Below are 27,927 nucleotides of genomic sequence, written 5' to 3'. Positions count from 1 at the left end.
ACCTCAAACTCTCGGAGGTCACCGGGAAAGTGCTCCTCTCCAGCAGAGATAAGAACTGGCTCGGCGGGGCAGGAGGGAGAGCAGCCAAGTGCTTGTTCGGATCTCTCGCGTCCTTACAGGGTGGCAGCTACACCCTTTCTGTAGGTTCTTGTTACTCCAGCGATCCTCAGCTGGAGAAATCCGCACAAATAAGGGGCAGGACCTTCCTTCTTTTCTGGCCTGCGAAGAGGAAAAAGTGGCCGGACTCCTGCTTGGCGCAGCGGCCACGGGTGCTGCCTCCCTGCCTCCTCGGGATGGGGATCCAGCCACCGGCAGGGAGGGAGGGTCCGTGTGCTGCTCTCCTCCCGCGGCGGCGGCGGCGGCGGCGGCGGGGCCGGGCTTGTCCCTCCCCTGCCACATCGCCCTCCCGCCGGCGCTGCTGACGTGTCTGCTCCCTCCTTCCCGGCCCGGCTGCCTCCCTCCGCGGCGCTCGCCGACATGGCCGCAGCCGCGCCGCCAGAGCCCCGGCTGCTGCTTGCTCTGCTGCTGCTGCTGCTGCTGCTGCTGCCGCCGCCGCCTCCGGGCCCGCGCTGCGCCGCCGCCGCCGCCGCCGCCGCCGCGCCCGACCTGGGCCGCCGCTTCGCCGAGCGCAAGCGCTGCGCCGACCTCGAGTGCAGCAGTGAGTGGGGGCGGCGGGCACGGCCCCGGCAAGGGAGTTGTGGGCGAAGATGCCTCCCGGAGGCTCTTCCCTAATCCCCCTCCTTCCGCCGGCTCTGTCACGGAAATTGGGGAGAATCGAGGAAACGGGAACGCGACGCCCATGCGCGCCGTCCCTCTCTGCTCGGCCAAGTTTTCAGATCCCCGCAGCTCCGTGTTTAGTTTCCCCCCACCCTCCATGCAGAGCTCTCTCGTGATAAACCCGCTCTCTGGGTGTTCTCTGGGCATAATTTCAGGACCAGTTCGCTGGGACACAGATGTCATCTTTCTGATTTAACATTAATAATTAGCTTTATAGCTCACCCCTGAAAGTGTAATTCTCCAGTGCTTTTTCACTAGAACACTTGCTTTACTTTTTTAGCTATAACTTCCCTTATTTTTTTTTTTTAGTTTTAACTTGGCTTGTTTGTTTGTGTTAATTATAGCTAAAAAATTCTTAGTTATACTTTCAATTTAGTTATATTTTTATTAATTTATTAATTTCTTAGTTATACTTTCAATTTGCTTTCTTATCTCTTGACCCAATCTGTAAAATAGCAAAGCGGTGCATGTGAGGTCTTGTTTACTGCCAGTTAGCAAAGACACTTTCATGTAAATTAAAGTCATACTCTTCTCCGTGTTTTCTTTGGACAGTGTTAATGTGTCGAGGGAAGGCCATGCGGGATTTTAAAGGTCCGGATTGTCGCTTTGTAAATTTTAAGAAGGGAGAAGCGGTGTATGTATATTATAAACTAATAGGAGAATCCACTGAGCTTTGGGCTGGAAGCGTAAGTACTGTAAAGCATTTCTTCTGTTTGCTCTTCTTGGTAATCTGTTTTCATTCCTTTTGCCTTGTAAGAGAATGCTTGGAGTTTTGAACATGGCTAAATAACACCGTGAATGCTGCTTTGTCATGACGCTGCTGGGAAGTGGGATGAGGTTTGATCAAACCTCAGTGCTGTGAAAAATGGGCAACACTAATGTGTTTAAAAACTGCTAGAAAAATGCCTTTGTGTTGAAAACCTCCTATTGCAGCACTGTCAGTGGTGGTGGTGGCCACAGGACCACCTGGAAGCTAAGCCTCCCTTCCCATTTAGGGAGGCTTAAGCCTGTTCTTGTGTTTTCCCATGACATGGTCTCATCCTGCACTCTGTAATCCTGCTAAAGATCACTGCATGTGCATGTTTTAATTGTGCTTCTCATTCTAATATTCATCTGCCTTCTTCCCCTTTTTATCTAAGCTGTATGCAAAGTTGGAGGAAAAATAAGCAATAAAAGTAGAAAGGAGTAAGCTAAATTTGATTTCTAAAAGGTCTGTCTCTCAGCTGTACTGTACCAGCTTGCAGAGTAGTGGCCTTGTCTGAGTCAGCATCCTTGGACAATCTGAGAGGCTTCTGCCAATGGGGAAGGAACATCCCCATACTTGCAATTACTTTGTAGAAAGCTCCTCTTGACTTTCATAAGCACCTTTTTTGCCTGGCAGAGGCATAACTGAGATACCATGGAGGAAGAGCAGTTTTTGTGGGCTTCCCTTGAAAATGTTGGCAGTCCAGAGGTTGCTTAGACCTAGTCCCTGTTGCTTCCTCCTCATGTTTCCCCTACATCCTTTTTAAGTGTCCAAATTGTTTACTTCAGCCTCCTTTCTTACTCTGGTTTTCTACAAAGGATAAACAATTTTGGCAGTGGTCTAGGGTGCTTGAAACCACACCTGGGTGTTGACTGTGGGACCAGTGGTTTGGTGAAAATCAGGATGTATCACTTTCTTTAACCACTTCAGGCTGGGCATGGACAAACAAGCTCTCAGTAGGAGCTGAATCCAATTAGAGTGATACAGAAGTGAATAGAAAAACTGCAGCACATGGTTAAAGAAGAGTTAATAATTCTATCATGCTGGTAATTCCCTTCTGACATGTACTGTACCATAAATAATCTGGGTAATTAGTTGGTACAGGTTTCCAGGGCTGCCAGTTCTCGAGATGCAGAGTAGCAGCGTGGGGCCAATTTTGCATCTTCTAACAAGGTATAATGTAGACTACAAGATCAGACAGCAGGTTAAGGTAATTGCTGAGTTAATATTCAGTTTAATTATTCACTGATAGGCAGCTCATGCAACAGTTAGGTGTGTCTCCAAGTTTAAAGGAAGTTTGCTTTGAGTTTAAAGTAGAAGCTGCAGTTGGCAGGTTGGAAAGAATTGCCAAGCTCCATTTTATTTGTTGTCATTTTTTGACTGTGTTACACGATTTTCAGTGCTCCTTTTAGGGCAGTGCTGCCTGACTGATTCCTTTTGGTTGGTGGCTATAACTTTTATTTCTTTTATCCCTCTTGGATTGACTGCTGCTGCATTAATTATAACACTGCAACAAGCAGCATGGAAGCACTGCAGTGGTGTCAGAGGTGCCTGCCTTTGCATTTTGAGTAGGGTACAGGCACGGCTGCTCCTGTCCCTGACTCACAGATAGCACTGGGGTCTCTCCTGTATAGTGACTTCCTATGTCAGATTTGGCTGGGCAGCCTGATTTCCCATGCTAGGTTTGGCTGGGCAGCTTGATTTATGCAGGCCAGCCATGCCTGCTGTATGAAGTCTTGGAGCCAGGGCGAAGCTGCTACTTGCTAATTAAAACCAGGCTACCCAGTGAGGTCTGCCATCAAAAGAATTCCAATGGAAGGCATGCTACCTTCTGCCATGGCCCTTTTGGAATCTCATTGCATGACTTCATGTGGGCTTTGTGTGCATTATTTGATCCCATCCATGTACCCTACTGCCTTTTTCCATTCCCCAAAGTTTTTTGGGGAGAGGATTTATTAGGGCAGAATAGAAGCTATGAAAGGGCTAACGAGTTCTGAGTCAGATGTGAACAGAGGTCAGGGGAATGTGTGTATGAGAAGCTTTAATTAATGCAACCTGGGGCTTATTTCAAACAAGTTATAAATACAGATTCTAATTCCAAAATCAATTTGAAGGAGCCATGAGAAACACAACAGTATTTCTGACCTGAAGGAAGATGATCTGATAAGAAAAGGAGCCTTTCACCAAGACTGAAAAATCTATAGCTATTGAGACTAGGCTTTATTTGCCTTTGCTTTTCTAATTCACTCCACCCTTTTCAAGCCATTGTTGAATTTTTTTCCCTGTGCCAGCAAACATGTTGTATTTTAACAAAATAACTCCTTTATATTGTGATGCCAGTCTTGAATACGAAATTGCTTACAGAGCACGCACTATGTTCACTGGGTATTTTGCATGTGAAAAAAATTCTGGAAGCCAGCTGTAATATATATTCTATACATTATATGGCCTGTAGTTTTTGGGCCGAGCTCTCTAAACCTCAATAGTAAAGCAAAGCCAAATGCTTGGAAAATACTCTATGACCCTTATTTAATAGTCATTTTATGTTATGAATTTCATTAATGCATCAGTTGAAGGAAAATGCTTGATTTTTTTCCCCCAAAGCCAAAAGATAGAGCATATCAGGTGCTCTCATTGTCCTCTGCACAGTGTCCTGCTGTGAATCAGTCTCCTCTTCAGCATCAATCTTGTGTTGCTTACACCATCAAGTTGTTGTATAGACTCCTTTGCATTTTTCCTGCACTCTGCCCTCATTTTAACAGGGTCCAAAACTCCAGAATTACTTCAGATAATTCCAAGTAAAACCTGACGCTTTTTCACAAAACATTTTGTGAAAGGCACTTTAAGATTGTTATTTTATCATATGGCAAAGGGATGAACTTAATACCTTTAATTCAGGCTTGAGAAAACCATTTCTGGCCTCATATTACAAGAAATGGACTTGACTGCAGATTGTGGCTTCTTTGTGTTCTTGTTTTTTGTTTTGTTTATGTTTGTTTTTTTTTCAAACCTTGTACATAGGTTAGTAGAAAAAAAGACAGAGTTAATAAAATTAAGTAAAACAGGAAGACAATATTTCTGGAGGACCCAGAGGGTCAGGGCAACACTGTCTTTTCTTAACACTGCCGATGATCAGCAGGTGCAAACCAGCTCTTCTTTGCCCTGTGTTCTGAAGTTTTAGTTACCTGTGATGCCTGTGCTTTAGGGATGCGGGCTTTAAGATTAAAAAGATTTGAACATCATCCCCAGCTATCTGTTTTCTGATAGATGATGTGAGGGTGTGGTTTCTTGGTCAATGACTCTGCAGTAGCTGCCTATGACACATGGGCACCAGGGGGGCCAGATGCTGTATGCACAGCCACGTGTTTTGTCCATGCACAACTTTTTAGCTGGGAAGAGAGTGGGTATTTCTCCCTTATACACTTGGCATTGATAGTGCCTTTCCTCTGTCATGCCTGTAGAGAATGAATGTTTCCTTTATTTGCACAATGAGGCATTTTTTTCTCCTTACAAGAGAGGACTTGTAAGGAGAGAAGCAGATGAAATTTCGGGCAGGCAGATCCCATATGGCTTATAAACCACAGAAGTGGCAAACTGGGTCACTGCAGAGGACTTGTATGGTCAGCAGCTTGGATTGCAATAAAGGAGTTTCAAATTGTGATGCCTGATTATAGTGGTTGTCACAGAGATTAGTCTGTAAGGAGGCTTTGAAGCTCTAACTTTTGTTTTCAGAAAGATTGTTAAAAACTGGAGTTGAAGTTTAGAGAGAGAAATAAGCCAATTTACAATCAAACTCTAGTGTACTATGCAAAGACAAGCTTTTGATATGACTTGTCTAAATTAATTTCCCATTCCTGTTGGTAATTCCCAATAATAAACATGCATACATGATCTGTTTCAATAAGAGAGCAGTATGTGTTTACAAAAGTTGGGGAGGGAACAGTTTGGGGTTTCTTAATACATATGTAACTAACTTCAGAGATATCAACTATGGAAGGTAAGATCTGAATGAGAAATAGTTTAAAAAGGAAGTCCTGTAATGTATCAGTGCTTACTTTGCTTGCATATCAAAATAAACACCTCCAAAAATTATTAGTGCATGTTATTTACTACATGGTAATTTCTTCTTTGTTTTCTTTATACTAATCTAGAAAGCTTCAAGCAAGGTTAACCTGTTTCAGTGCTATCAGTGTAACAATATATCTGTGTATCTCTAATATCCCACACGCAGTTTCTTTTTTAGTTTGAACTTTAGCTGAGTGTTCTCTCCACACAAACTCTTCAAGAAAATTGGCAATTGTCATCTTTCTCCTGTAACAAATGATTGAGGAAATTACCAACTTTATTTTTTTCCCTCAGATATTTTGGTTGTCTAGGAACTTTGTACCTTTCTAGGTATTTCCAGCAGACTCTAATTACCTCAATTATCTAATCAGTGTAGTGATTGCATGCTATTAATATTGGCTTCTTGACAGCTATTGTCAGAACTCTCAAGTGTGAGCATTATTCTGTGTAGATCATATCTGGTGAGTAATAAGAGAGATTCTTGTCTTCCACTGTTTGCCTTGCCTTAGCACATTGAAAATCACCATTCTGTGACTGATTTTTGATTGTGTCAGGCACTGAAGAGAAACAATGCATCCGCAGAGGAAGAGGGGTATATTTTCCATACAGGTTTTTAAATTATTAATTCTGCATTTTAAAATGATGCAATTTTGCATTTCCCTACAATCTGCTTTAAATTTTTTTCCATACGTTACAAGGCGAGCATATTTTGGGCTATAATATTGTGTATGGATGTGAATCTTATTAGTCAAGGATCCTCTTCTGCTTGCTGCTTGAGAAAATCCTTGAGGTGTGTGTGGTGCCTCTGGTGCCTCCACAATAGCAGTTAAAGCAATTGAACCAGAAGGCCTGGGCTTTATTCCCAACTTTCCTAATAATTTGTTGTAAATCAGGCTTTAAAACGTGAACAGTAAAACTTAAACCAGCTTCACAAGGCTGTTGTGAAATGTAAAACCTCAGTGAAAACTCTGGTGTAAACAAAGCATCATTGGTCTTCTTTTATTCACTGTGTTAAACTTAATTTAGTATACTTGAGAGTCAGTTCAACATATTTGCTACTGGTGTCTGCAATTTTTGACATAGTCATGTCATTTCTAAACCTTCTTTACTGTTTTTTATTTGTGTTTTTGCAGGTTGGAAGTGATTTTGGATATTTTCCAAAGGATTTACTTGAAATTAATCATAACTATTCCAATGAGGAGCTAGAATTACCAACAGATGTAAGTCTTACTTGTTCTTCAGTTGGGGTTTTACTGTTTCTTACCTTGGCATTCAGTAAAATTCCCAAGGAAGAAATTGGGAATACTAGTGATTTTTAGTGACTTTTTGTTAGTATGCAGCTACATACTTGCTGAGGTGCACATGTATGTACAGGGGTGGAATGTTTGTGCAGCTCTGTATGTGGATGGGTGTGAAAGCATCACACCAAAATGTGGGCATTGACTTTTATTTTCTCAAATGCTATGGTTTTCTTCTAAAGAAATCTTTTTGGATTGAACTCTATACATCCTGCTAGCTGGCTTGTGCATAGGCCTTCTGGTGTGTAATCAAAACGGCTTCTTTTCCCAAACTTTCCAAATTTAAAGTACTGTCAGAAACAAACAAAACTGGGTACACTCAGTCCTTTGATTCTAGAATTGGTCCTGCAGCCCTTTCACACATGACTGGCTTTCATACACTAATAGCAGCAACTCCAGAGTTGTGTCAGTTAAGCCTTTTTGAGGCTGTAGCTTTAGGCGTGCTTGCAGCATAGAAAGCCGAGTGAATCCTGGGCTGCATCCAAGGCAGCGTGGCCAGCAGGGCAAGGGAGGGGATTCTTTTCCTCTGCTCTGCCCTGGTGAGACCCCACCTGCAGTACTGCCTCCAGCTTTAAGGTCGCAGCACAGGAAGGACATAGACCTCTTGGAATGAGTCCAGAGGAGGACTCCAAGGTGATTCGAGGGATAGAGCACCTTTCCTACGAGTAACAGCTGAGAGATGTGAGATTGTTTAGCCTGGAAAAGAGAAGGCTCCAGAGAGACCTAATTGCAGCCTTCCAGTACCTGAAGGGAGCTTACAAGAAAGATGAAGAGGGACTTTTTGTATGAGCATGTAGTGACAGGACAAGGGGGAATGGCTTCAAACTGAAAGAGAGCAGGTTTAGATTAGGTATTAGGAAGAAATTCTTTGGAGGTACTGAAAAAAGTTGCCCCGAGAAGTTGTGGATGCCCCATCCCCAGAAGTGTTCAAGGGCAGGATGGATGGGGCTCTGAGCAACCGGGTCTAGTGGAAGGTGTTCCTGCCCATGGCAGGGGGTTGGACCTTGATGACCTTTAAACTCCTTTCAACCCAAGGCCATTCTATGGTTCTATGAAATTGTGTCTTGCACTGCTTCTATTTATTTTTCAGAAACTGCGTGACAGGGAGCTCCTGCTTGGAGGACTTGGTCCTTTAAGAGGACACCATTTAATAGAAGTCGTGACACACAAGCTTAGCAACATTTGTTTTCTTCTGTTTACTGGCATTCAGCAATAGACTTGTTCTTCGTTCAGTACATATGGTGATGAGTGTAGCATAATACTGTCACGTCCATTGCTGCATTACGCTTTGTTCCTGCAAAACCTCTTTATTTAGGTTTTTTTATGAGTCCTTGGGCAAAACCTACACTGATTTCAGAAAGAGTTCCACTTAAGGACTCAAGGGGTTAATTCTATGTGATTAACATAATTTACTTTGCTGCTGCATCTCTCTTTAAGTACGCAAATGTTTTTTGTTTCATCACTGCTATAAAGAAAATAATATTTTTGACTGCATCTTGTTTTTCATTTCAGGAAACAGACTTTGTTTGCTTTGATGGAGGAAGGGATGACTTTGATAATTATAATGTGGATGAACTTCTGAAGTCATTGCAAGAGACAATAGCAAATGAAGGGGAAACTGAATTGAGTGATCCAGGGACAAAACCAGCGGAAGGAATTGAGAATGATAAGGAGGCTAAACAGACTGATAGAGGAAAGTCCCTTGGTGCTTTGGAGACAGACAATCTTGAGCAAAGTGCTGAAGAAGAAAAGGAAAGCCTTGTCTTGACAGACAAATTTGACAACTCTCTTACAGAAGGAACTGAAAATACTGGGGGAGACTCCAGTGTCAATAGTCACAAAGAAAACTCTCAGGGAGATCAAATTGCACATGAGCACTTGAAAGGAACGCTACATGGAAAATTAAAAGGGCTAGAAAGTGAAAATACCAAAAACAATAGTATTCCTCAGGGTGAAACCAGCCAACTTGACCAAGAGAATGAAGTCAATGCCTATACACTTTTAAACAGAGAGCTCTCTGTGAACTTAAAAACAAAATTTGGCTCAACTGCTGATGCTGTTGTATCAGATGATGAAGTGACTCGCCTTGTTACGTCACTGGAAGATGATTTAAATGAAGATTTGAGCATTTATCCTCACAATGAAGAGGAGGAACCAGAGTTAGCAGATCAGTCTGCAGAAATCCCTTTGCTGTCTTTTACGGCAGAGGATGAAGTTACATCCTCTGTGGATTTAGAAGATGATGGAAACTATGATGTGAAGTCACAAAATCACGAACCTGATGAAGATGCAAAAGGTGCTACAAAGCTAAATAACCAAAGAGACAATGGGGAAGAACATGATTCAGATGCATTAATTCTTAAGGATGCCTTCAGTAAGAGCGGGAAGTTGGGTGACAGTGTAAGTGTAGACAGGTCTGAATCGAAACAAACAGAAGAGAAGCAGGAGGAGGTGGTGCTAATTAGTAAAAGAGAAGCACCAGCAACAACTCAGCCTGAGGATCTCTCCAAAGAACCCCTTGGAAAGGAACCTGTGGGTACAGATGATCTGGGTTCAAAAGAAAAAGCCAACAAAACTGAACAGTTGGAAGAGCAGCTCACTGATGGAACAGAGTCACATTCTGCAGCACTGAAAGGTACAGCTGTGCCCGATCCTCTTGCTTTGCTTAGTCCAGGCAGTGCTCTGGAGTCCAAATCATTTCTTAAAAACAAGGAAGATGCTTCAGAACCATCTGATGATGATATCAATAAAAATCCTGAAAGAGTTCCACTTGCTCCAATAGAGAAAAGTGAGAAACAGTTTGAGGATGATACCTTGGAGGAGTCCTTGGAAAGTGATTTTAAGCACAAAAGACCATGGGAAAAAACAATGGAGAACAGAGAAGCTGAGAGCAAGCCTCCAGCTGATGTTCCAGCCAAACCAGTGGAAAAAGTAAAAAATGCATCTCAAGGTGACCTAGGAGATATTGACCTCTTGAGACAGAAAGTGGAGCGTGGAATGCCTGCTGTGGAGAAAGAACTTCTCAAACATGAAGAAGATTTAAAACAAGCAGGGAAAAATGTTCATGAAAATAAAAATCCTGCCTCTTCTAACAAAGAACTGGAAATAAAAAAGAGAAACCTGGAAGATACCCCTCCAGGGGAAGGAGACCCAAGCTATAGTGGAGCTGTTGAGCAACCTAGGCCATGGGAAAATGAGACTGAGTATTCAGAGGCAGATGTGAATGAAAAACTTTCAAGAAATCCTGGCAATATGCCAATGTTTAAAGAAAGCACTGAGAAGAGTTCCCCTGAAGAAAAATCAAAAAGCAACATGCAGAACACTAATACAGATTATCTTAGTCGGCAAGGAACTGCTCATCCTGAGGATGCAGGATCAGACAGAAATCTTGGCAATAATTTGGCTAAAGAAACAACACAAAGAGCAGAATTGCAATCTGAAGAGCCAGATGCTGAAGATGACCCTGACCTCAAACAAGCTGATGATGAGCTACTGGAAGATGAGAATGCAGCAAGTGCAAAGCTGTCACAAGCAAGGGCTGCAAATGCCCAGGGTAATACACTAGGTGAAAATACAAATCTTGAATTAGAAGGACTAAGTGAAGCTGTTTCAGGAACCCCAAATCCTACTTACAAAACAGGAGAGGAAATAAACTCATTCCCTAAGGAGGATAAAACAATCAGTATGCAAAATACAAACGAGATTGGGAACAAAGAAGTTGACGTATCACTGAGAAAAGATGCTAAATTGGATGAGATGCAACATGTCACAGAAACTGATGAGGAGTCTTCTGAACCTGAGGACCCATCAGCTGTGGAAGAACATAATTTCCTTCCTCACACAGAAGACAGCAATGAGTTTCACCAAAGGAAAGATCATCTCCCAGCGGGCATTTCACAGAAAGACTCAAAAGAGGTGCAAAATTTAGAGCAAACAAGAAATGACCACCAGCAATCTGCACATGTCCCCAGCCCTGCAGACAGCTCAGAAGCCACCAGTGACATGGTAACAGACTTCAGTGAGTCTGTGAAGCGGCTCTCAATAATGAGAAAGTTCCTGGATGAAAAGCGCGTGATGCGCCTACAGAAGTACCTCGGGCTCCAACACGTGGTTAGGGTTGAAGCCATGTTCCACGACATGAAGGTGGAGATGGAACTTGCTTGGAAAGCGAGCCAGAATAACGAAGATATGGAGAAAGCTCTGGATGAGATACTGGAGTTTTCAGAATCGAGCATTATGGACGTTGTAGGAAAAGTTCTGGATTCCAGGGTGGCAGAAAATAAGGAGGAGGTGGTAAAGGAGATGGATTTGTATGATGAGGAGAGTGCACTGATGGATGATATTCAAGAGTTAATATATTCATTAAGAAGTAAATATTTATCTGCTGGTGAGAGTGTCCCACTTGCTTCTCCTCCAGAACAGGAAGATGACCAGCTGCACATTCAAGGTAGGATGTTAAACCAGTTAATAAATAGATAAAATGGAAGTAAAATGCTGTCCCAAGCTATGCTAACACAGAGTAGCTTTAAAAAGAGGGTGAGTGAGTAGAATTGAAAGAGGTCTTGTGCAATAACCTGGGATTTTGCTTATATTTAATGCATGTTTTTAACATTGTGATGAGAGTGGCTCAGGGACAAATCATAAGGGAAGATATTGAGTTCAGCACACCTGTTGTTATGGACCAAGTTCTGTGTAAGATAAGTGTGATCCATGCATGGATATGGTCATAAGGACCCACTCAGGACAACTCTGTACCTCCTTAAGAAGCAGGGATTCACATATGCTGATCTGCAGAATTTTCTGGAGGAGTTTTTTTTTTTTTTTTTCCTGAACTAATTATCACCTGATTGTGAGAGATCTGGTGATTAATGTAAAGTCCAGGTACTAAATCCAGGCACTTAAAGTCTCAGATAATCTCTGATAAAGATAAAATCTCAGATAAAGTCCTTATAATCATATTTTTGCCCACATTCATAAAAGAGTGTGTAAGTAGCTATACCAAACAAACACATCTTTTGATTGGGCAAGAACCAGAGGTAGAGTCTTTTGCAAACTTGCTGGGTTTTCTATTAGTGTGCAAAATGTTAAGATACACTTTTAGCCAAGCTCCTCTTACAGTGGTACATGTTAAGTATGTGATTTCTGATAAGGTCACTAATGATGCAAATATTGATGCAGTATTTCACTGCAAGGTCAGTGGTTGATATCTTGCATGAATTTCATACAGACATTTAATTAGATGTTACTGAAAGTTGATTGAGAATATACTGGAAGCAATACACAAGCTGAAATATTTAAAAAGTGTCAAGAAAGCTTTGTTACATGCAGCATTTCAGTGAAGGCAGCTGTGAGTAAGTAATGCATATTAGTTCAGTGCTTAATTAATATCTCCTTGTCTGTCACAGATGGTGCAAAAGAGGCTGAATATGACATTGTTACCACCAGAAACCCAAATACCATTGACAAGGGCAATCAGGAATTTCAGCAGCTCATTGAAGATAAGAGGCCAGAGCAGCCTATTGAGGAGGAGAGGGCTGCCAACGTTGCACCTGAGTATGAAGAGGCCAACTTCTCAGATAATGGAGAAGCTGAAGAAGGGTATGATAGTGAAAGAGGATCGCTCCTGGAAGATATTTCATTTGGGTCAGTTCATTCAGGAGAGAGTGCCAGCGAACACATTACTGAAGGTAACCATTTGGAATTGGCTTATTTTGTTCTTTTGCTCTTGAAGACGTGCATGGTTTAATGTATTTTTAGGCAAATAGCAGGAGTTTTCACTGATACTTTTATGTTGCTGTAATCCTCATGGCTTCCCCTGATTGGTGACAGTCCCTCTAGTGGCAGTACTGTATTGCTAATTTAGCACAGCAGTTTTTCTACTATGGTTTTGCAATGTAGGATAAAGGAAAGTGCTCTTGTGAGTGTCAGAGTTAGAGCTCTGTGGACTGTGTCTCAGGATGACTGGCTTGTGGACTGTGTCTCAGGATGGTAGTGGAGAAAGAGCAGAAATCCCTGGAAGCACACCATCAGCCCAGGTTTCTGCCTCTTTGCAGGGACTGACAGCCTAAAGGTCACTTTCTATAGACAGGACTGCCCATAGAATCATGTTGCCCTCTCTTCTTGCTCTTTTTTAGCCCATGTCTCTGGGTCATATTACTTTCCAGGAAAGGTGGTGTGTAGCTTCACCCTCAGGCAGCTCAATAATTTCTCTGTGTGTTGGAGTAGGAGAAATGTTTGTCTCCCTCTAGCTGAGGCCTTATATCCCTGGAGCTAGAGTGCTGTCTGATCGTTATGCCAAGGAGGGATCCTGTTACTGTCATCTTCCCTGGCTCTGTTTTGGCATGAAACAATCTTTGACTGTGTTCTCAGTGTTACTCTCAGCTTTGCTGTTCTGCCTTCACTTCTGATTATGTTTAATGATTCTCTCTCCACTGAGCATTTAGGAAAAATCCAGGCACATCTTTGTTAGCTTTTGTACATTGCTGAGGTGCTGTACCATCTCCAGGGCCAAGTGCTTTTGAGCAGCTTCTATGATCTGAAGAAAACTCTAGGTTGAATGCCAAGAAAAGGAAGGAATTTTAAATGGCTAGTGGATAACTTGCTGGTTAAGCAGTCAGATGTTCAGCTGTATTTTAGACCATCTTCCATTTTTTCCTTAAATGTGGTTAAATGCTGCTTGGCAGGAATTCTTAGGAGGGCTGTAGAAATGTTGGGAAGTAACAAGGTGGACAATGGTAGAATGGCTGGTCACAGCTGCTGTTCTGTGGTGTGACAACAGGCTGGGCAGGTGGCTGTGGAATCTGCTGGCCTGGACATGTGGCAGCAGCAGGAGCAAGAGGAGAGGGCAGTATTCAGGTCACTGTAGAGCTGGAGATGGTTTAAAGCTTTTGCCGTACTTATGGAGTGCTGACAGAGTTCAGGAGTGTTTGATGTGGTGTCATTCTTGGGGGTGTCCTGTGCAGAACCAGGAGTTTGACTTGACAGTCCCTGTGGGTCCCTTCCAACTCAGAATATTCCGTGGTTCTGTGAACACTGCTGGGAACTAATCGGAAGGATTCACGGTTAGGACTTGAAGAGTGTGTGCTGCTCTGATTCACGGCTGGAGGAGCTGGGTGTGCTCTGTCTGAGGCAGGCTCGGCACCGTGCCACCGCACAGCCGCGTCCCGTCCTGCAGCACCCCTCCTAACGCCGCCTGTGGAATATCAGCGCACTTCCCAAGCCCTTGCTGCCTCTTTCCCCAGTGCCCCAGCGCACCGGGGCCGTCCTCCAGCGCGGTGGCCGAGGCGGCTCCCGTGTGGCGCCGTGCGGTGACGCTGCTCCCCTCTCGCCCCGCAGGTGCCGGTGCGGGCGCCGCCTGGCGGGGGGCCCTGGGCGAGACGCGGGAGCTGCTGCGGCGGGTGAGTGGCGGCGGCGCGCGCCGTGTGACGCGGGAGGGGGCGGGGAGGCCGCGAGCGGCGGCGCGTGGCGGGCGGGCCCTGAGGGAGGGAAGGAGGGAGGCTGACAGGGAGGGAAGGAAGGCGGGAATGCTGACGTGTGCCTGGCGCTCCCGGGCCGCCATGGATCCCGCGGGCAGCAGCGGGTGGCCGGTGGAGGAGCCCTCGGGGCGGCGGAGGTTGTTGCAGGTGAGGGCAGGGAAACGGCGGCGGGCGGACGGGCGGGCCGGCCGGCCGTGAGGAGCGGCGGAGGGGTTTCGGCGGGCCGACCCGGGCGGTGACACACCTCCCCCGAGCGAGGCTGGTTCCTGAGGGGGTCACCCCGGCGTACCCCGCCCTGAGGGCGGCTGGCGTTCCGCGCCCCCGGCCCGTAATGTGGGGCAATCCCGCGGGAGCGGAGGCGGCCGCTGCCGTCAGGGATTGCTGCCGGCCTCCCCGGATGGCGGGGAGAGCTCGCACCCCGGCCGGGCTCTGCAGGGGCAGGTGTGCGCCTTCCTTTCTGTCCCCCCTTTCTGCCGGCCGTGGAGAAGGTAGGGAGAGATAGAAAGTAGGAGGAAATGAAGGGAGAAGGCAGCTGGTCCCGTGTGGGCTCGCACCGTTTGTTCCCTGAGCGCCGTGCCATGTCACTATCAGCCCCTTTACCTGTACCAAGCATTCGCACCTTACCCAGGTGCTTTCTGACCTCCAGGTAGAGGAGGAGACTCATGGCATATGACCCTCTGACAGCAGAGGGGGAGCAGCTGGGAGAAGATCTGAGCCATTTGCACTGGATTGGTACAGACATCCAGATGTAAAACTGTTTTTTTTTCCTATAGTTTTCCATCCTTATAGCTTTATTTAGAAACAGGTCAAATAACTACCAGTGCTATGTAACACAAATTGTGCACATCAGTGTGTACTCGTTTTGGTAACAGACTGCCACTGTCAGGTGTCCTCCTGGTACTCCAGAGTTTTGCACTGAAATATGAGCACCAGGCTGCTCTGTGGTTTTCTTCATTTTCGGTTTTTAGTTTGCAGAAAAATTGCAAGAAACCTCCAGATGGTTCTCTGGTTTTATGGGGGGAATAAAGGCACCTGTCAGACTGCTTATTTTACCCCAGTATTTAATGCAAACACACTCACAGCTGTCACTGCTGTCGGTTTGCAGTTGGTCGCCACGCTGCCTGAGGAAATGCGTCCTGGGCCTGATTTCCATGGACTTCCGTGGGAGCCTGTTATTATAACTGCCTTAGTGGGATTTGTCACACTTGCTGTATTTTTCTGGAGAACCTGCCTTTCAGTGAGTATACTTCACGCTTGCAAGCTGCTGATGTTTCACTAACTGAATTGTCCTTTGTGTAGTTAAACTGTTTCAGCATTACTGGAGTCAAAGCAATATGTAGTCTTTTGTGTTTTTACTTTTTCGGTTTAGAGCATTAATGGGAGCTAAATGCTGGGCTGAATAGCTAAAGTAAGTTGCAGTGCTAAGAAGCATTTTCTATAAGCTGCTAATTGAAGATTGCTTTGTAAGAGGTAATTTCAAAGGCAACATAGAGGAGTTTGATATAAATAAAGAAGGCTGAGGAAAGGGTCAGCATATCTTTGAAATGAGAAGCCTTCCATGTGCTTGAACCTCTTGCTGGCTATATCCAAAACAAACAGTTAATCCTCCCCACTTCATGTTGTCCAGCTGTTTGCAGGTACTGCATTTAGAAACCTAAAAACATTATATTAATTCTCATTGGAGAGCCTCTTCCATTTGTCCTCATTCCTACATGGATAATTTTCTGTGCAACAAAGTCTGTCACCAGTTCTCAACTATAGCAGTGCTTTTCCTTGGGAACTGAGAGATGAGAATCAAATAGGCAAATTTTTTTTAGAGCTGTCCAGTTTCTTCACAATATGCTCTAGTATTTTGTGGAATACTTCATATTTGCCTGACAAAAATAAACTAAAACTACATCTTTTCTGTAAGAATATTGATAGCTTTTTTCCCTTGCTTAGTTTTGGTGTTGAGTACACTGGGTCAGTTTCAAATGCAAAAAAACAGTTAATAGAACAGCATAAAAAAGCTGCTGAAAGTGGACTTTTATGGTGTTAATTTCGAAACAAGCACCTGTCACGTTTACATATTGCTTTAGAGGGCGCACAACTAGGATGCAAGGGATATTTTTTTGTGTTTGCAAGGTTTTTGGTTTTTTTTTCTGTTTGCAAGTTAGTGGCTGTGGCTTGATACAAAATGGCTTCATTTTCTCTGCAAATTAGCTGTGGGCAGTTACCGTGTCCCTTTAATGAGTGAGTAAACAGAAGTTTACTAAGGCTCTGGGGCAGAGCTTTAGCCTGGGAGCTTTTATTAGAAAACAGCTTAAGCTCGTTTGTAGTGTTACTCAACACTCATTGGCAGTGATAGATGTGTTTTCCATGTGCCACTGTAACCTACATGAAATGGTCACTTTTTTCATAGGGAATATTAATAACATTTTTCACTTATCACTTTTTATTGCTAATATTTTTGTTTGTTTGTTCTCTTCTGTAGGTAAAGAGTAGAATATATCAAGGTAAGTTTCTCTCTACTTTTCAGTGTAGTTGATGCTTAGGCATTAATTCTGAATATTTATTCTGTTTCAGAGGACCAAGTATCCATCTTCACTCCCTTTCAAGGATAATGTTCAGTCCAAGGTTACAGTGTAAGCTTGGCCAGTAGAGGATATTTAATTGAATCTGAGGGTTTAAATTTTGCCTTTGATAATGCTTAGATCAGGAGAAACAATGCAGCTTGCACCTATAAAATAAAAGGCAGGGAAAAGCTCCACTTTGCTTAACATAAATGTGAACCACTAGTTCATGGGCAGAGTTTGTTTTGGTTTTCTGACCAGCAGTGGGTCTGCCTTTGCTTGCTGTTTCTCTCATAAAGCAGGAGCTAGTTCCTTTTATTTTTTTGATTGAAGGGAACCTAAAACTGGCTGCTCTGCAGTTGTAAAGAAACACTCTTAAATGTAGATCTAAATATGCAGGCATTCCTGTGGCCAGCACATCACTTTTTACATGAATTTTTCTCCAGCTTCAGGTTTTAAAATTAAAGTGTACTGAATGGAAAAAAAAATTCAAAGTAGGGTGATTGCTGGAATTCATAGTTGAATAAAAAATGCAAATATGAAAGAATTGTCTTCATAGGAACGCTGTCTCTTCTTCCCTCACATTTTACTTACCAGTCATTCATTTCTAGTTTCACTGTGGTTATACTGCAGTTTCCTTCTACACAGTTAAGGCAGAATTAATGAGCTGGAAAAAGCCCATCTTGGATCTCTGAGGTGATCTCTGAGGTGATTTCTGTAGTGTAGGAAGAACATTGGTATTGGTAGTGCAGAAATTACTTAGCAGCCTTCCCTAAAAAATAGAGGAGCATGGATTTAATTCCACCACCCAAATATTCTTCTCTTTGATGCTAGATAGAAACTACTGAAGATCAGAACAAATAGATATTCTTCATGCGTGATACAGGCCATATTGTTATTAAAATTTTTATCCAAAATAGAGGAACAGTGACAAAAATGCTTTAAAACATAGATTACATTTGGAGTCCCAAGGATAAAAATCTGTTATCCTCTCTTAATGACAGTAGTAAAATTGGGAGGCAAAGCTAATGCAGGGATTGCTGCTTCCCTTAAGCTACTGAGAGCTATCTTGAACCTTGGCAGCCACTTGCTGTCTCTCTTTTCCCAGAGTGGGAAAGGCCTGGAATTCACTGTCCCAGGAGCCCTCATGTGGGAGGGAAAGGAGGAGTAGCAGTTGCCATTGCACTCTGTGGGATGCAGTTGGAACAACCAGTTCTCCTTCATTGAATCCTAAGGGTTGGTTGGTGGCTTATTTAGAGTGAGAAGCAAATGCATGTCTGAAGGCTGCTGCTTGGTCACAGCCCTTTTGAGGTCTAAGCAGAGCAGCTTAGGTGCTGTCTCCCAGCTGACTGTCTCTGTTCCCAGTAGATCTTTCAGAGCTTTCATTCTGTTACCTTTGCTGATGAAACATTCCGCTTGAATAGAGCAGAAAGGTGGTTGTTAGGGAAGGTGTGGCATCTCCCTGAGTGTCTGAGACTGCTCTGAGGTCCTTGCCGTCAACTCTTTGAACACACCTCAGGTGTGTGTAGCCAGCACCTCACTCTGCTCTGGGTTCTGGGAGCAGCTTCTGTGAAGTGAATGCAGGAGCTTTGTGTCAGCTTTACTGTCTTGTTTTCAATCCTTACCTCAGGTGAAAGCTGGAGATGCAGAAAGAGCTGACTGCCAAGGAATTAACACTCTCCTGATTTATGCTTTAGTTATTACCTGAAAACGTTCCTTGAAGTGGTAGTAATGATAGCTGATTTTTCCCCAGTATATGAAGTACAGTTACTGTAAGTTTTCTTTTTCTTCCTAGTGACTGAAAAACAACTTGCTGAAAAGATTAAAAACCTTCTGCAAGAAAAAACAGAAATCTTAGAAAAGTTGTCAGAATATGATCAAAAGGTATTGCTCTAAGTTGTCCTTTGTTTCTTAATTTTCTGTTATTGCTTTAATTACACAGTCAATGCAACATCTAATATATTTTTATTTTCTATTTGTACTGCATATTATGTTGTTATATAATTTCCTCAGTTCTGTGTGGTTGTTTCTGTGTTTAGATAAAGGAAGCAAAGGAATCTGTGAAAGTGACCCAAGAACAAAAAGACATTCTCTCAGATGAAACTGCAGGGCTTAAGGTAAAAGAAAGTTAACTGTCTCTGTACTGAAAGCAGCAATACAAATAAAAATAGTTTGCTTTAGGTTGGTCTTTTACACCTTTTTTTTTTTAAGGACACTGTCAAAGAATTGGAAGAAGCAAATCAGCAGCTGGATAACAAAGTGAAAAATCTGCACACCATGCTTGAAACAGAGAGAAAAAAGAATGAGAAGAAACAGAAAAAGGTTAGAACAATTACATTTGTGTCTTACATTGTCATTAGCTTGATGTGCCCTAAAAGCTGGTCATGACCTGATGGGTTAGATAGAGGTAGAACAAACAAGGTGAGCCACCTCAAGAAGAGAGATTAAAATGAAATTTTAGGTTTATCCCAAGATCAAATTATTAGTCTATTGATGTATTTTTTTTTTTTTTTTTAAGATCTTGATGGACTTGTGTGGTTACGTGCTTTCACACACAAACAGCTGCATTCAAATCAGGGGCTACTCTAAAACTTACTAGCTCGAGCCAGGAAGTTCCTTGGCAATATAAACTGAAGGCTTCAGGTTGGGAAGAGACATTTTCTTGTACACAGAGCAGCATTTAGTTCTACAGTATGTGTGAACTGCCCCTCTTTCTTGTTGTCCAGAGATACTTGTTTTCTCTTTCTTCTTTCTAAAGCCTGAGTTTTTTCTATCAACAAGCTCTTTGGCCTTGTTTTGGTCAAAGGTTGCTGCTAATGATAGCAGTTCCTCTCTTGTGGACTGCACAGGTGTACAGGGAACTTCCTGGCCACAGACAAGTGGAGTCAGGGGTAGAAGATTATTCAAATGTTGCTGAGTGTTTCTGTTCCTTACCTTGTTGATGTAGTGCTATGTTGCTGCCAGCAAATGGATGCTTGAAATGGAAGTTGGTTCATGTTTTGACTTTGCTTTTATGCTTCCAGAAGACACAGGTTAAATAATTACTCAGGCTGAGGTTTGTGCCAGGTTAACACTAAGTCACTGCTCATCTTTTTCTTAGCTCTCTGAAACCCAGAAGTCCTTGGAGAAGCTTCAGGAAAGTATCACTATGCATTCTGCAGAGCTTTCAGAGGTAAAAAATTATTTACGCCCCCTCAACAGTCACAAGTTTTTGTACCAGGAAAATTCTTATCTATGGAATAGAAAATGCTGGCTTGGCAGGTTGTAGGTTGTTTGTGCATATGTACTTTTTTCTTTTCCATTTAACCAGTTTTTTTTTGTAGCTGTTGCTCCACTATAGTTTGACTTCATCTTCTTGTTCCTTTTTGTTTCCTGTGTAGGTGCAGATAGCCCTTAATGAAGCTAAACTGAGTGAAGAAAAAGTGAAATCTGAACTTCTTCATGTGCAGGAAGAGAATGCTAGACTGAAAAAGAGCAAGGAGCAGGTAAGTTATGCCCATGCCAGGCAACCTTGTCTTTCAGACAAAATATCTGGCCTTTATTCCTAGTTTTTTTGTGTGTAGCTTCAGCATGTCTCTGGTTTCTTAACATGGCAGAATTCCACGTTTTCTATTACCATTATAAAATTCAAATGCTTTGTGCCTGCTTGCACAGGCTGTTTATGCAGCTGAGCCACATCTCTGGTATGAAGGCTTTGCCAGTTCCCCTGATGCAGTTTTTGTCAGCAAAGTCACAGGAAGTCTGTGCTGAGGTGGTAGTCAAGGCATGATGGAGAGATTGCCACTGGGACCAGGACTCAAGGAAGTAATGGTGAAGAATTGCCAGAAAGTATTTCAGAAAGCAAAGATAATGGGGAGGAGTTTTAGCCCTGGAATGTCAGGACAGTTCTTTTCCAAATAATTGCAAATATCTGTTTTCTTTCTTCATATGTGAAATATGTGGCTTTTTAAGGAATGTGTTTTGATTACTTCTGGATTGCAATTAATTTCCTCATATTTTGAGGTGTGTGAGCAGTTTGATGTTGGGATGTCAGCTGAGTAAATGTCAAATTTGTAAAGCCACCTAATAATAAACTGCAGAAAGATTCCCAGCATCCAGATCTGCCAGTGGAACAGCAATGAGCCTGATAACTGGAGTTTACCCTTTAGCTGTGATAAAGGGTAAACCCATGGTGATCAGTTATCACCAGAGCTGGTAGTAAAATAGGCTTTAATTGCGTACATCATGCACTAAAAATATAGCAAGTAATCATCGTGCCTTGGTGCTTCATACAGCTGCTAAAAGAAGCTGAAGGTTGGAGTGAGAGGCATTCTGAGCTCCGTGAGCAGATTCAACTGTATCAGAAATCTCACAAGGACATAGAAGAGACACTTGCCTACAAAGAAAATGAAATTGAAGTAGGTTCTCTATAACCAGCTTGCTTTCAATACTATGCATCATAAAATGCTCTGTCATACTTCACAAAATGCAGGGCAGTTGAACCTTTGATTTCTTTACTAGGTTTTAACCAATTGCATTATGCAGCTGAAGCAGCTGGACATAGATTCAGAGGCCAAGAAGGATGACAGAGGGCATGAGTGGAGCCCAGAAGATGATCTGGCCAATGGAGAGTTGCCAGGTATGGTTATCCCACCTGAGGATCATGTGCTGTGCTCATGGCACGTTAGAGAGGGAACAGGAGGAATCCATGCATATAGAGGTGCCAGCTTGAATCCTCAAACACAAAATATCCCTAACTGAAGGGAAGAACTAGCTGCAAGGTCAATAATTGCTTTTAGATTACCTTTTAGGTAATTCATGAGTGTAGTGACACAGTTGTAAAGACTGTGTATAAAGGTTAGTAATTAAGAGCATTCCTAAAGCTGAGAGTCTTGGCTTTGTTGTTCTGGTACATTTATTTTTTATATGAATTTTTAATGAGCTTTCTGTTTGCCTCTAGATAGATAACTAATTTAGATAATCACATTTAAATCTGAAAGACCAAAATAGATGTTTTCAAAGCTATTCAGGCAGTTTGTCATTTGTGATATTGCACATGTATTTGCTGCATCTCTGGTTTTGAAATCCTTTTTTGTTCCTTTTTTTCTATTTAAGTATATGTGGGCTGGAAATTCCCACTTCTTGATTTTTTTGGGGTTTTTTTTGACCATGTAAGGATGTTGGGATTAAAGTGTAGGGAGTGTTACTTTTAATAGTTGTCCACAACTTGTTCATGATTAAAAAGCAGGGAAAACAAAGATACTTTCCTCTTTTAGATATTGAGAGTGAGAAGATGAGGACTCAGATTAAGCAGATGATGGATGTCTCCAGGGTATGTTGCACAAGTGCCTAATTATTACAGTCACATTACTGCTATGCCTATGATCATAAACTCTGCTCCTTTTTTCAGGTCAAAACGATGTTATCCATAGTTGAAGACGACAGAAATCTTCTGCAATCCAAACTGAATGATGAAGTAACAGCAAGACACGAGCTGGAAGGTAGGTTTAGCAAAATAACTGCTTGGATGACATGCTGTTGGTGGCTTAAAAAGAAACAGAGTGTGTAAGTGGCCGTCATGGTTCTTACTGCAACTGCTTCTCCTACAGAAAAGATAAAAATGTTGGAACACGATTCCTCTTTGCTGCAGTCAGCAAAAACTCAACTGAAGAATGAATGCAAAACTCTTCAGCAGAAAGTGGAGATACTTGGTGAACTGTACCAGCAGAAGGAGATGGCACTTCAGAAGTAAGTTTTTCCTTACTCTGTCTCTTGTATCATGGGCACTGTCCAAATGCTTTTTGCTCAGAAGGATCAAAGATCTTGGAAGTTGCGGTTGGAATGAGTGCTCGCCACTCTTTCAATACAGCTGAAGCTGGTATCCTTTCTTTACTTTTGCTACCATTCCAGAGATTCTAAAAAGACTGTCACTGTGCACACACCATATTGCCTTCTACTTTTAAATTTCTGGAGAGGGTGGGTGGGTGGCTTGGTCTGCAAATTCTGTGGTTGCTCTGTTCCATCATCCAGGAGTGTCAAGGAGAACATAGGGGCCATTAAGATTTCTTTCTGTTACTCTGACTTCTGTTCAGTGAATCTAATTCTCATAATGTAGAAACTTTAGTATTTCAGCCTGTGAGCTTCTTGCATTCTCAAAGGGCTAAATGAAGGCTGAATTGGTGATGGCAGCTGATAGGAATGAATTGCCAGTGGTGAGGATCTGCTCTATATGTCTTCATTCCTCATTAATTTATTTACTTACTGAAATGTCTGTAATACCATCTCAGTTTTGTGGGGAAAATTTGAGACTAGGATTCGGGGACATTCTCAGCTAAATTCTGTAGAAAAGCTGTAATTATGATGGAGAAGCAGTTGAAATTTGTATGGTTTAAGTGTGTTGGTTGGGGGAAGCACAGGGTTGGAAATGAGGCTGTAGTGAAACTGCTTGACCTTGTAACTTCCATGAATCCATGTGTAATAAACTTAGAATGGAGAGGTGGAGGGTAAACCACCCTTCACGGGAAACTTCATCTTGACCTCTATGAAGAATTTCTGTTCCTTCCAAAACATACAGGAGATGACACTGCCTGTTAGTACTTCTTGATTAGAATGAAGAACTTTGTGCATTTTTTTTTTTTTTCTGGAAAACTGCTTGGACTTTTAGCCAAGGAAATGGATTATGTTGAACTGGCTATTAGCATAGTTAACTTGCTCTTAAATGGTTCCAGTTTTGAGGGATAACTCCTGTAAGTTAGGAACACACTATAGATCTCTTAAATACTTCCAGAAAAATATAAAAAAAATTTAAAAAGAAAAAAAAAAAGAACCATGAGGTTATAAAAAGACTGTGGAAATTGTTTGTGCAGTGAATTGGTATGGAGATTACTTGGAAAAAGCTTCCCACATGGTTAATAACTATTGAATGTGTTTGTCACCTGGGCCCTAAATTTGCCCCTTCTCACCACACACCCATTTCTTAATTTCCTGTGGTTGGTGGATTTTGTTGTTTGTACCTTTGTAAATCTGGATTGAAATCTGTGGCATTGCTAGGAAAACTACAGGATCTGAAGGGATGACTGTCTGCAGTTGACAGATTCTGGCAGATCTTCAGAAGCTGACAAAACTTGCTAGTCAACTCTGTAGTTTTAAGGTTTTATACACAAAGGTATAAAAGTCTGCTGGTTTCAAGAGACAGGATTTCTGTCTCTCTTTCTAAAAATTCTCTTTTTTGTCTCTGTGTTCTCACATATTATTGTAGATTTTGATATTGCTGTCGTTGGCAGAGGAATACCTTGATTTTGAGTTACAATAGCTGTAGAATGCTGGACTATATGGTGCATTTTTTTCCCTATGCAGAAAACTAACCCAGGAGGAGTATGAGCGTCAGGAGAAGGAGCAGAAATTGTGTGCTGCAGATGAAAAAGCTGTGCTGGCCATCGAGGAAGTGAAAGTTTACAAGTAACATGAATTTCTGAAGGTTCTGATTTTCCTGTTATTTCAACTACCGAGGAAAATTTATTCAAACGTCTCTCCTTCCCCTCTTTTTCCTTTCGTACAGGCAAAGGATCCAAGATATGGAAGAAGAATTGCAAAAAACAGAGCGATCTTACAAAAACCAGGTAAACTTCTTGCTTGCTGGTTATTTTGTCATCTCTTTCTGCATCATTCCAGTGCTCTGTGGTGAGTTATTGGAAATACTGGTAGTTGAATAAAAACTAAATGGCTTCTTTCCTTCTCAGATTGCTGCTCATGAGAAAAAGGCACATGACAACTGGGTAAGAATTTTCATCCTTTTCTGATGCCAGCAATTTGTATTTGATGTCACATTGGTGCCATTAATGCAGTTGATTAAATTTTCCCTACCAGCTCATTGCCCGCTCAGCAGAGAGAGCTCTGGCTGAAGAGAAAAGAGAAGCAGCCAACCTGAGACAGAAGTAAGTACAGAACAGACACTCTCTATTGCTCTTTGAACATGCTGGGAGTTGCCTGGGGGAGAAGAAGCTCAGAATGTGCAGTGCATTTTTAAGTTACTAAATTTAACTATAGTTAAACTGTTTTGATGGTTAAAATAACATTTCTTTGTGAAAGATCTAACATTTTACAATGCAGTTTGCCTTGTTACATTATAATAGATACAACTTGCATGTGTTGTTTGAATAATAATGAGAGACCTTTATTTTCCAAAATCAGATTAATAGAGGTAAACCAAAAAATCATCATGGTTCAAAGACCAGTCATTGTAAAACCAACTCCAGGCAGACCTGACCGCCAGATCCCACCACGGCGAGGTAAATGCTGCTGGTTCTCCCAAAACCTTTGGTCTCGGAGTCAGTACATCATAAAAACATAGGCCTGTGCTAAATTGTAGAAAAGTAAATCAAGTGGTTTTATTTCTTTGGCACAGGGCCCTTAAGTAGAGATGGCTCTTCTGGCCCATCACCTGTGAGTGGAGGAAATCCATCCCCCACACAGATGATTGATGTCCCTGCCCAGCCCCTCTCTGCTCCTCGAAGGGAAGGTGCGAGGGGTGAATTTGGTAAGCAGTGAAAATCTCCTTTTTTAACAACTCCCTCTTAGGCTACCAACCCAGGAACACTAAGGTCAGATATTGGTTCTAGGAATGTTGATATTGATGCCTGCTTTATTAATACACTAATGAGTGGTTGGTAGTAGGTTTTCATTAATAGAAATAGCTCAGGCTTGTGTTATTTAGGGTCTCTGGGGTTCTTGTTTCCCTTAAGGTACAATGGTAGATGGCCCCCCTGCCCCACGAAGGCCTCCAGAGCTACCTGGAAGGATGTCAGTTCCTGGTAAGTTGTGTGGTCTGCAACCAACTGTAACTAACTTTTTATTCTTTCCGTTCAAAAAGGCAATTTCAAACCCACCTTCCCTACTCTAGGCATGGTAGGACACTTATTCATGGCTCTCTTTTTAGATATCGGGCCTGCTGTGGCATCCCTGATCAGCAGTGAGCCAAGAACCTCCTCCCCTTCCACAGCAATTGATGGAGTGGTGAGTAGAGAACACCCCAGCATTCAGGAAGCGTTTTTAATACATGGTTCACTGTACTTCCTCCTGCTTCTTTAACTATGTCATGTTCTGTGTTGTCTGTATCCTGTCACTATCCATATTTGCTGTTCAAAAAAAACCGCAAAAGCAACCCTCTCCCAAAGAGTCTGAAGCCCCCAGTGTAACTACAGATTCACCTTCCTCCATGGAACCAGCTGCAGTGAGTATTCCATGGCTGGACATGGTGATGCTGCTTTGATGGAGAGGAGGAACAGGCTTGGTGTTCTGAACTACTGAATAACAACTGCTCTGTGGAACTAACCAAGGGCTGGTTCCTCTGTCTCAAAGTGCTTCTCTAATGATGAGCAGTTGCTCTCTGGTTTTTGTGTGATTGAGGCAATAAGACATTTCTTGTTAAGGACTGTGGGCAAACACTTTGGAGTGACTACAACAATAATCCTAAGTAGCTGACTTACTTGTGGTGTTTGAGCATAATTCCATGTATAATTCAAAGTTCCAGGTCCTTTACCAAAGGGGTGTCCACCAAGGACACCTCAGCAGGCCTTGAACTTTTCTTTACTACAGCTACATCTAAACAAACTTGTCTCTCTAAACCACTCACTCCTGGGTCGTGCCAGCAGTGTTCTGGGAGAAGGGATGATGATGGTAGAGTAGCTGTCTCTGTTTTCTGCCTGGTTAATGTGGTTTGGAGTGTGTTGGGGTCATTTTTCTTTCTTTCCCCTCCCCCTTATACCTGTTTGCCTCTGGGTGAGCGGTTGGGTTGTTCAGCAGTGTCAGTGCTTGTCTGCTGCAGTAACTCACTGAAGTGTAACCTCATCTTGTCCAGGGTAACACTAGTGCCAAAGGCCCCTCTCCTTTCCCTGGGACACCTCTGATGAGCTCCCCAGTGATGGGGCCTCCGCTGCTGCCACCCACTTGCTACGGACCACCACCTCCTCCTCTGCGGGGGCATTTCGGGCCTCGGCCTCTCCCTGGGCCCCCAGGTATGGCTGCAGGGCCCTTTGCTGACACTTCACTTCCTGGAGCCTGACTGCAGGACCCAGATCTGCTTTTTCTAAGCACACAGCTTCCTCGTGCTTCATAGGTTTTAGCTGGCTCAGTAAGCTAGGACTGGGTGGGTTTTCTCAAGCCTCCTTAATGCCAAGGTATTTTTCCTTGTTTACTCTAAAATGGAAACCAGCAGCCAAAAGTCCCTAGAATAATTTATGGGCTTTGAAGTCCTGCATGTGACAGTGATCCACTCCAGAGCTGCTCCAGAAAATGACAAACTGAGGAACTAATCAGGAGCTTCTCTGTTTAGGTTAAAGCAGGATTTCATTTAACTCCATGATTTCCTTTCCTCTAGGTTGTGGTCCTCCCTTGCCACCTCCAGCTGGAAGAGATTTCTTACCTAGTCCACGCTTGCCTCCTGGCCCACTCCCACCTCCCCCTGATCCCAGAGGCTACACACGTGGGCATCCTCCCTTCCACCCCCTCGGCCCTCCTGGCCCCAGGGATTACCCTCCAGGCCCTCGGCTACCCCCGAAGGCTTCCAGGGACTATGCTTCTCCTCCCAACAGAGACTTGCCTCCGCCAGCACCCAGGGACTGAGGGCAGCCGGCCCCAAGGACTACGCACATCCCCAGTGCAGGATCCCTGCCTGCAGCGCCCGGCTGGGCCCACAGACCCGGCTCCCGTGTGCACAACTCTAGGAAATGGCTCTTGGTTTGAAGACATTGGTCTCATTTCAGTATATCTTGGCTTTTGCAGGGTTAATTTTTATCCAGTTGCTACAGACATGTGCATTTATGATCACAAACTCATCCATCCACTTGGGCTGCCAGAACCTTTCTGTGATGGACTTGAACCTACTCTAAAAGTGCAATAGGAAGGAAGTACCTATGTGGAGAGTTTTAAGTCAATGTAGCCTTTGTAACCAGTTGGTGAATGAAGTAATTTCGTTAAAAATGTAAATCAAATAATTTCCTGTGGAAATAATTTTTAAAGTAAAATGCTATCCAACCTGC

General features: G+C 43.0%; 1 protein-coding gene across 3 annotated transcripts; it reads left to right on the top strand.

Annotated features, from left to right (window-relative positions):
* The first annotated feature begins 16 nt into the window (after positions 1–16).
* On the top strand, positions 17–27,927 carry MIA3 (MIA SH3 domain ER export factor 3). Of its 3 annotated transcripts, none has more exons than XM_068185562.1 (28): positions 17–140; positions 1,330–1,463; positions 6,721–6,807; positions 8,398–11,332; positions 12,291–12,572; positions 14,221–14,282; positions 15,466–15,601; positions 18,690–18,796; positions 18,952–19,029; positions 19,124–19,234; positions 20,013–20,084; positions 20,293–20,397; positions 21,187–21,309; positions 21,413–21,530; positions 22,168–22,223; positions 22,302–22,392; positions 22,501–22,639; positions 24,248–24,349; positions 24,450–24,510; positions 24,631–24,666; positions 24,758–24,825; positions 25,082–25,179; positions 25,296–25,427; positions 25,633–25,701; positions 25,827–25,903; positions 26,049–26,120; positions 26,748–26,904; positions 27,267–27,927. In XM_068185562.1, exons 2-28 carry the CDS (start codon positions 1,335–1,337, stop codon positions 27,509–27,511), a joined length of 5,748 nt encoding a protein of 1,915 aa, XP_068041663.1. In that variant the 5' UTR covers positions 17–140; positions 1,330–1,334; the 3' UTR covers positions 27,512–27,927. The 3 variants fall into 3 exon arrangements, with proteins under 3 accessions (XP_068041663.1, XP_068041661.1, XP_068041662.1); XM_068185560.1 differs by lacking the exon at positions 17–140 and adding an exon at positions 443–658; XM_068185561.1 differs by lacking the exons at positions 17–140; positions 26,049–26,120 and adding an exon at positions 445–658.

This window comes from Anomalospiza imberbis, chromosome 3, assembly GCF_031753505.1.
Source record: "Anomalospiza imberbis isolate Cuckoo-Finch-1a 21T00152 chromosome 3, ASM3175350v1, whole genome shotgun sequence".
Taxonomy (NCBI): Eukaryota; Metazoa; Chordata; class Aves; order Passeriformes; family Viduidae; genus Anomalospiza; species Anomalospiza imberbis.
The sequence above is the reverse complement of the archived record's forward strand: the minus strand, read 5'-3'. Positions and strand labels throughout refer to the sequence as shown.

Bases quoted from the DNA above. Each gene is read 5' to 3' on its own strand.
- MIA3 (XM_068185560.1), top strand. From the start codon at position 478: ATGGCCGCAGCCGCGCCGCCAGAGCCCCGGCTGCTGCTTGCTCTGCTG. The intron at 19,235-20,012 runs GTTAGAACAATT...TCTTTTTCTTAG, and splicing joins ATGAGAAGAAACAGAAAAAG to CTCTCTGAAACCCAGAAGTC. The intron at 26,121-26,747 runs GTGAGTATTCCA...CATCTTGTCCAG, and splicing joins CCTCCATGGAACCAGCTGCA to GGTAACACTAGTGCCAAAGG.